This window comes from Sabethes cyaneus, chromosome 3 (genome assembly GCF_943734655.1).
Source record: "Sabethes cyaneus chromosome 3, idSabCyanKW18_F2, whole genome shotgun sequence".
Classification (NCBI taxonomy): domain Eukaryota; kingdom Metazoa; phylum Arthropoda; class Insecta; order Diptera; family Culicidae; genus Sabethes; species Sabethes cyaneus.
In genome coordinates this window covers 3,179,426-3,187,548 of record NC_071355.1, presented here as the reverse complement: position 1 = coordinate 3,187,548, position 8,123 = coordinate 3,179,426, and the positions used below count along the sequence as shown (strand labels likewise).

The 8,123-nt window shown below is 39.1% G+C and overlaps 1 protein-coding gene across 1 annotated transcript; it reads left to right on the top strand.

Annotated features, from left to right (window-relative positions):
- The first annotated feature begins 5,777 nt into the window (after positions 1-5,777).
- On the top strand, positions 5,778-8,123 carry LOC128744036 (tRNA (cytosine(34)-C(5))-methyltransferase-like). Its single transcript, XM_053840779.1, has 4 exons — positions 5,778-5,855; positions 5,912-7,367; positions 7,422-7,913; positions 7,972-8,123. The coding sequence occupies exons 1-4, from the start codon at positions 5,778-5,780 to the stop codon at positions 8,121-8,123; spliced, it is 2,178 nt and encodes a 725-aa protein (XP_053696754.1).

The window sequence follows — 8,123 nt, the reverse complement described above, 5'->3', positions numbered from 1 at the left end:
CACGCTTGCAAATGACGCTGATCTGAAATCGCGAGGCAGAGGTTCATATGATTCACGAATCTCAAATGATGGCATCTATGTTGTGAAGTGGTTAGACAATAAACCCATCCATATGATTTCAACCTATGCAGGTGTGTATCCTGTTGACGAAGTGAAACGTTAGTCAACTTCCGCGAAAAACTTTATACAGCTGATTCGGCCATACGTCGTCAGCGAATACAATCAATACATGGGCGGTATTGATTTATGTGATTTTCTTGTGGCATTGTACAGAACATATATCGGCACAAAGCGTTACTATCAAAGAATATTTTATCATCTTTTGGATATTGCCGTCTGCAATGCGTGGTTACTTTATCGACGGCATATGAAAAATAACGACCGAGGTGATTTTATGACATTACTAAATTTTCGTACAGAAATAGCCAATACATTGATAATGCGTGGGAAAAACATAATCCGCCAGAAAGGCAGACCAAGTAAGGAAAAGAAACGACCAATCATATCAGCAAAGTTAGCATCCGGTTCTGGACCACCGTTAGAAGCTCGTTTCGACCATCGACGCTATTTCACACTGGCCTGTGGAAGGAGCACGAAAGAGATGTTTTTTATGTAACAATCGTGGAAGATTTACTTACTTTTATTGCACAAAATGCAACGTCCCGCTATGCATTCAAAAAGGAAGAAATTGCTTCCAGCAATTTCACGTATCGTGAACCGTTCTTATGTTTTCCTTCAAATTTGTATCGTTAAAGCTAACGACTTTGTATAGAAAATGGCATATGATATTATTTTTGAACATTTGTTTATTTTTTACAAAATGTCCCATATGAACGCAAGGGATCACTGGAGATCCAATTTTTTTTTTAATTTTTCATCATATAAAAATTTATGTAACATTTAATAACTTTTGTTCTAGCACTTCGCTGAAAAATATGCTTTTCTATTTTTAAATCTCCAAAAACCTTGTGGGACAGAGAGGGTTAAAAGGTGGGGAACCCGACCTTTCAGAAGAATATTCTGGCCTGAGAATGTGAGCATCTATTATTACTGATCACAAAACCTGGCCGATTATGTTGAAAACTCTGGACTCACCAGTGCGGTTAGATTTAAAATTTAAGTTGAAATTACCGTGAAAGTATGCTTTTTTTATAAGCGTTTTCACTAACAGTGATTTTTTATTCGAATCGATCACTTGGGCTTGGGTGGTCGAAATTTGGAAGTGATTGAATCGAAATTATGTGTATTCACGGTAGACTACAAATCAGACGAGGAACTGGACTAGAAATTAGAGTTAGAATTAGACATCAGATTTGACAAAGGGCATTGAATTAGTCTTGAATTTTGATTAATGTGAGCCTGAAGCTTTCCTTCAAACCAAACTGAAATTTAAACTTAAAATTGGGTTTGAAATTAAAATTGAACTTAAATTTTGAGTAATTTGGACTGGAAGTTTTACTTTGAATTAGACATGAATTCTGGTTCAAAAAAGAATCTGCAGTTTTTATTTGAAACTAGCTGACCCGACAAACGTCGTATTGCCACAAATTAAACTGTGTTGTACATACATCGTGAATCTCGGATGAGCTCCCTCCATTGCTTAACCTGATAAAACAAAGCGGATAGCATTCAAATATTCCCCATCATTACAAATCATTTCGCCGAATACCATCTTGCGGAACACCAATTCTCGGTTGACCATAACGTGGAATACATAGTTTCACAGAATACCATTTCGCGAAAAACCTTACGCGGGATGTACCATTTCACGGAAAATCTTTTCGTGGAAAGTACCATTTCGCTGGGGTGACCAAACTGAAGGAAAGTAATAGAGGTCAGTAGACTTAGAAAAATAAATAAACCTAGATAGAGGTGATCTCTACGAGGGGCTGCCCCCCGTAGTGGCTGGCGCTTCCGACGGCAGGTCGCCGGCAAAACTCGCGGCCTATGGCCGACTTGCGCTGAATTATCTAATGTTACTATTGATAGTTTTAGGTGGTCTTGTTATTGATTGATGTTTTATGAGTCTAAAATTTCTCGAGTTTAATTAGTTTTTGAGTTACGCAAAATTTTCTGTTTTATTTGTATGAGAGTCCTTATTCCCCTACCACAGGGGTGAGGGGTCTCAAACCATCATTAAAAAAATTCCTGCCTCCAAAACCCCCCACATGCCAAATTTGGTTCCATTGGCTTGATTAGTTCTCGAGTTATGAGAAAATTTGTATTTCATTTGTGTGGAAGCCCCCCTCTTAAAAGGGAGAGGGGTCATTATTCCCCTCCTATAGAGAGGAGGGATCTCAATTCACCATAGAAAAAAATTTGCCTTCCAAAACACCCACATGTTAATTTGGTTCCATTCCCTTGATTAGTTCTAGAGTTATGAGGAAATTTATTCTTCTTTTGTATGGGAGCCCCTCCTCCTAAAAAGGTAAGGGGTCCTAAATCATCATAGAAAAAATTCTTGTCTCCAAAAACACCCACATTTCAAATTTGGTTCCATTTGCTTGATTAGTTTTCGAGTCATGAGGAAATTTGTATTTCATTTGTATGGGAGCCCCCCCCCCCTTTCTTAGTGGGAGGAGGGGCCTCTAACCATCATAAGAACCTTTCCTGGCCCCAAAAACCTCTACATCACGCCGATCGGTTCAGTAGTTCACGGTTCAAATTTTATAAGGAACATACGGACGGACGGACGGACGGACAGACAGACAGAAATCCTTTTTATAGGTATAGATATATAGATAAGTATATATATTACATGCTTGTCTAGCACGTAAGCTATTGATTTATTTGACAAAATAAACGATATTGGCCCCCGCGATGATTCTGGCGATGGTTTCGTCCGCGTCGGTTATAATTCATCGCGTACGAAAGGGTGGGAAATTGACAATAGAATTTCGCAATTTCGGCGCAAAAGTTTATCAGTTATTGACATTATCGACTGCGTCACGCTCGGCAGGTTAGGCTTCCGGTGTAAAGATATTCTCACTGTTCTGCAGATGCAAATGGGGCGGATCATAAGGGTAAGTGCTTATGGATCAAAAGATGACGGGTTCAATTTCCGGAAAAAAGACATGTATTTTTAATTAGCTAGCTTAATTATACAAATTAAAGTTATTCGGAATTAAAAATATCGCATTCGAAACATATGTTCACAGCAAAATAAAAAAGGACGCGTTCCATTTTTTTTTTGCTGCATAAAGCTTGATGAAGCGTTGATTAAGCGACTGGAAAAGCAGATTGCAAAACTATTTCTCGTTCTAAAAATAGAATTGACAGCATTGCGCAAACTGGCTATTTAAAAGCGCAAAAAAGTTTTTATTAAGCTTCGTTGCAGCCTCGAAAGCAGCTATTAATAAGCTTAGAGCTTGATAAAATCACCAGATTTAGATGTTTAAGGGGGCATACCCAAGTAACAATCCCAAGTAACAATGATAGCTGAATTGCAAGAGCAATGGCTGTTTACGGGTTGGTTTAAAGCGATCAAAGCTGCATAAAGTAAGCGCTCAAATGGTGTTTAAATAAGCGATGTGCAAGCTACTTTAAGTTTTTCAAACCAGTTCTCCCCCAAAAGCTGATAAAAAAGCTTAATAGCGGATTTTTTTTGCTAAACAATCTGCTTCTAAACAGCCATAAACATCAAACCGTTTTACGGCTGCTTAAAGGTGTTAAAGTGTAGAGTGGGAGCTTTCATTAGACTCGCAGCTTTCAAACTACTTGAAGGCTGCTTAAGGGTGTTAAAGTGGCTTTATAAACTTCTACCAAGTTTTCTTTCGGCTCACAGCACACATACTGTCAGATCATAGAATTTCGCAATTCGGCTGACAGCAAAAGTTTGTCAGTTATCGACATTATCGACTGCTTCACGCTAGGCGGGCTAAGCTTCAGGTGTAAAGATATTTTCACTGTCTGTTCTGCAGATGCAAATGGGGCGGATCATACGGTGAGTGCTTATGGATCAAAAGATGGCGGGTTCAATTCCCGGAAAAAAAGACATGCATTTTTAATTAGTTAGCTTACTTATACGAATTAAAGTTATTCGAAATTAAAAATATCGCGCTCGACAATGTGTACGGCAAAATAAAAAAATGACGCGTTCCATTTTTTTAAATTTAAAAATAGATTTTTTTTGGCTGCATAAAGGTTGATGAATCGTTGATTAAGCGGTTGGAAGAGCATGCTGCAAAACTATTTCTCGTTCTAAAAATAGAATTGACAGCATTGCGCAAATTGGCTATTTAAAAGCGCGCAAAAAACTCTATTAAGCTTCATCGCAGCTTCGAAAGCAGCTTTAACAAGTCTGAAGCTTGATAAAATCACCAGATTTAGATGTTTAGGGGCTGAAAAAAGGTTTTTATTTCTAAACCTAAACCATAATTCAGTCACAGGTTGAATAAAATCAGCTATAAAAGCGTTTGATCAGCCAGAAATTGTTACTTGGGTAGTAATAGGTTGAATAAAATCAGCTATAAAAGCGTTTGATCAGCCAGAAATTGTTACTTGGGTAGTAACTTTTACACCATGTGTTTTTTGCCTTATTTCAAATATTTTTTTTTTCGATAACGTGAAAGGCCAATCACATCGCGTTTTTTTTGCATTCAAAACTTTGCATTTTATACTAATATTTACAGTTTTGTTTTCATATGGGAATCTCTTCTTCTTTCGACGTGAAAGTATTGAATTATCTTGTGTATGACCCACTCTTTTTTTAAAATTCGAACGCATAACAGAATGGCGAACATTCAAACATAAAAGTAAGGTTTTTAGTCGAAAAAATTGATTTTAAACATTTCTACAAAATACAAAAATTGCAATATCGAAAAAAGAATGGGTCAAACACTAGATAATTTTGTTGGCTTTAAAACAAACAAAAAAAAAAGAATCATGAGAATTGTTTGAGCCGTTCTTGAAAAACCTGGTTTCAAGAATAACGGCGTTGCAGTTTTTATTCGCTGTGTAATCGCTCCAGACATGCGCGGCTCAAACAGCTCTAACTTTGTCAATTTTTGGAATTCATCCAAACACCTTCGAACACATATGGTCAAAATCTATAGTCAAAATGTTAATCTTTCGGAATAATCAATAAAAAAAATTTCGGTTTTTAAAAATTGAAAAGGTACTATGCCCCCTTAACAGCTGAAAAAAGGTTTTTATTTCTAAACCTAAACCATAAAATCAGCTATTAAAGCGTTTGATCAGCCCTACACTCTTAAATGATTCTACCTGTAAATTGGTCGGATTGAGTTAAAGTTAGGTTGAAACTACTCAAAATGCCCTTAAAGTGTACAAACTCAGATTTTGAGTAGTTTTTCAACCAAAAAATTGGTACTAGGAACTTAAAATTGCGTTATTTGTCATAGAGAATAATTCAATTATCGGTAGCAAGTAGCCAAAATTGGTTGAAATTTTTACCCAAAGTTTGAGTTTGTACACTTTAAGGGCATTTTGAGTAGTTTCAACCTAGCTTTAACTAAATCCGACCTATTTACAGGTAGAATCATTTAAGAGTGTAGATCAGGCTGAAATTGCTGAAATTAAGACGTATAAAAGATTATTAGGTAATCTCTAATTACTACGCATGCTTCCGCCCCGCTGGAAACCCCTTGGTGAATTCCGTTATTCTTTATTCGATTGAAAAGCGCCTTCCTGTGCTTCCTGTGTCCTTTATTGTGTGAACCGTGTGCATGAAAGGAGCTTCAGAGGCAGTTACACAAAGCTTTTAATTCGTTTAGCTAGTTAGCGTTATAAAGTATTTTTGATCTAATTTTTCATACAAAATGAGTAGCAATAAGAGACCGATCGAAGCCGAGGAATCGTCTAAGAAAAAACTTCGTAATAATCCAGAGGAAGAACAGGTACTTTTTCATGAGGCGAACTTAAGTTATAAGGTTATGCATTGATATTTCCACAGCAGGATCAATTGGAACCATTGAAACCGGTTAAGAAGAAACCCTTTAAACAGCAAGGCGCACAGCGGGATAGCTTCAAGAACTATTATAAACGTCAGGAGATTTGTCCGGACAGTGAATGGGAGCAGTTCATGGTAAAGCAGCTGGCCAAAAAGCCTATCGCATTCCGCTTGACCTGGTCGAACCGCCATGCACAAGCTTTGTTGAAGATAATGAAAAAGGATTATTTCGACAAATGCTCTACAATGGCGACTGAAAACGGGTGTGATGGAGAACCACCGGAAGCTCTCCCGTGGTACCCTAACGAATTGGCTTGGCAATTTCAGCTTCCATCCACGAAAAATCCTTTGCCGGATTGTCCATTTCATAAATTGCACAAATTGTTGCTCATCGAGGCTGCATCAGCAAATGTTTGCGTGCAGGATGCTCTTTCGATGATTCCGCCTCTGCTGTTGGGCGTGAAGTCCCATCACAAGGTGCTAGATATGCGCTCAGGTTCAGGGGTCAAAATGGCCCAGTTGACCGAAGATCTCCATAACGGTGGTAGGGCAACAATTCCCAGTGGATGCGTTATAGCCAACGATATCGATCAAGGTGGCTTCCACTTAGTCCATCAGGCGAAACGTTTAGGCTCACCCTGTCTCCTAGTGACCATGGCAGATATGACAGCATTCCCACGGCTGAAGCTAGAGAACGAAGCTGGCGAATTGGAGAATATACGGTTTGATCGTATACTGTGCGAGGTTCCTTGTTCGGGAGATGGAAACATGCGCAATCCTGAGAAGCTTCATGAAGTGTGGAATCTGGGGAAGGCACACAATATGCATAGTGTGCAGTATCGTATGGTAAGGAGATGTGCTGAACTGCTAGCGGTTAAAGGAAAGCTAGTTTACTCGACGAATTCCTTGAACCCGATCGAAAACGAGGCAGTTTTGCACAGCCTTCTGGTTGCAGCTGGAGATTCTCTAGAAATTATCGAAGCGCGTGGTTTGCTGCCAGACCTGAAGTGTAGACCGGGATTGACCTACTGGGAACCAGCAAACACAAATGCAGACAAACAGATGCAGTTCTACAAGTCTTTCGAGGACGTACCAGTTAAATATAGATCTACAATTCGTAAATGTCTGTTTCCACCAGCAGAGGAGGAGGCGGATCGATACAATCTTACCCGGTGCATTCGAGTGTTGCCACATCATCAAAACACTGGAGCCGGTTTCTTTGCGGTGATCGAAAAGAAGAAAGAGGTACCATGGGAAGTGGTTGATTACCCGAAGGCACCAGTGAAGCCTGAGCCAACGTACGCTCATCTGGATGCTGTAAACCGGCAAAAAGCACTGCAAAAGGCACAGAAAAAAAAACAGTTTGCAGAACAGAGAAGGAATGATATGTGGCTAGTATTTTTACACGATGCACACGAAATTTACCAAAAGATAATAGATATCTACGAATTGTCAGATGGTACTAGTAGTTTAACTATCTTTAAAATAGAGCATTAATTATTTTTCGTCTTAGATTTTCTTTCGAGCAATCTCGTGATGCACCGTAAGATAGTAAACAAGACGAGAGTTTACTTTTGCTCGGACCTTCTGAGCAATGTTATCCGTACCAACCAGGAAAAGATTGAGTTCTTCCAGGGAGGAGTGAAAGTGTTTACTCGACAGGTTACCAAAAAAGGTGAGGTTACCACACATCCAATGTCAAATCGTGGACTTCCGAGTATTTTTGAATACCTTACCCGTCGTATGTTACCGGTGAAAAGACCAGATCTAGTGGAGCTGTTGAAAAACATGAAGGCAACGGAACCTCCGAAGGATCTTGTGAGCGAAGAGCTTCGTCGTGAATCGGAAGATGTGGGATACGGCAGCATTGTACTGCAATATGAAAATAATGGCCTGAAGCTGGACTTAATGGGTTGGTACGGTCATCAGCACCTCCTAGCGTATCTTACGCTATCCAGAAAGATTCACATGCTGAGAATAATGGGAGAGGACGTTTCGGATCTTGGTAAGTGAGATGGTGGAATACGAACAGGTAAAATTAACTAATTTTTTATTTTTTATAGAGCAAAAAATGAAACCCAAAAGAAGGTCAAAGAAGAAGAAAGCTAAGAAGTCTGAGGAAACTAAGCAAGTTCAGAAGTCTGGGGAAACTAGCGATGCTGCGGAAACTAGCGATGCCACGGAAACTAGCGATGCTACGGAAGCTAGTAACTGA

Coding starts and splice junctions, on each gene's coding strand:
- LOC128744036 (XM_053840779.1), top strand. CDS start 5,778: ATGAGTAGCAATAAGAGACCGATCGAAGCCGAGGAATCGTCTAAGAAA. Junction 5,856..5,911: donor ATAATCCAGAGGAAGAACAG/GTACTTTTTCAT, acceptor ATATTTCCACAG/CAGGATCAATTGGAACCATT. Junction 7,368..7,421: donor TATCTACGAATTGTCAGATG/GTACTAGTAGTT, acceptor TTTTCGTCTTAG/ATTTTCTTTCGAGCAATCTC.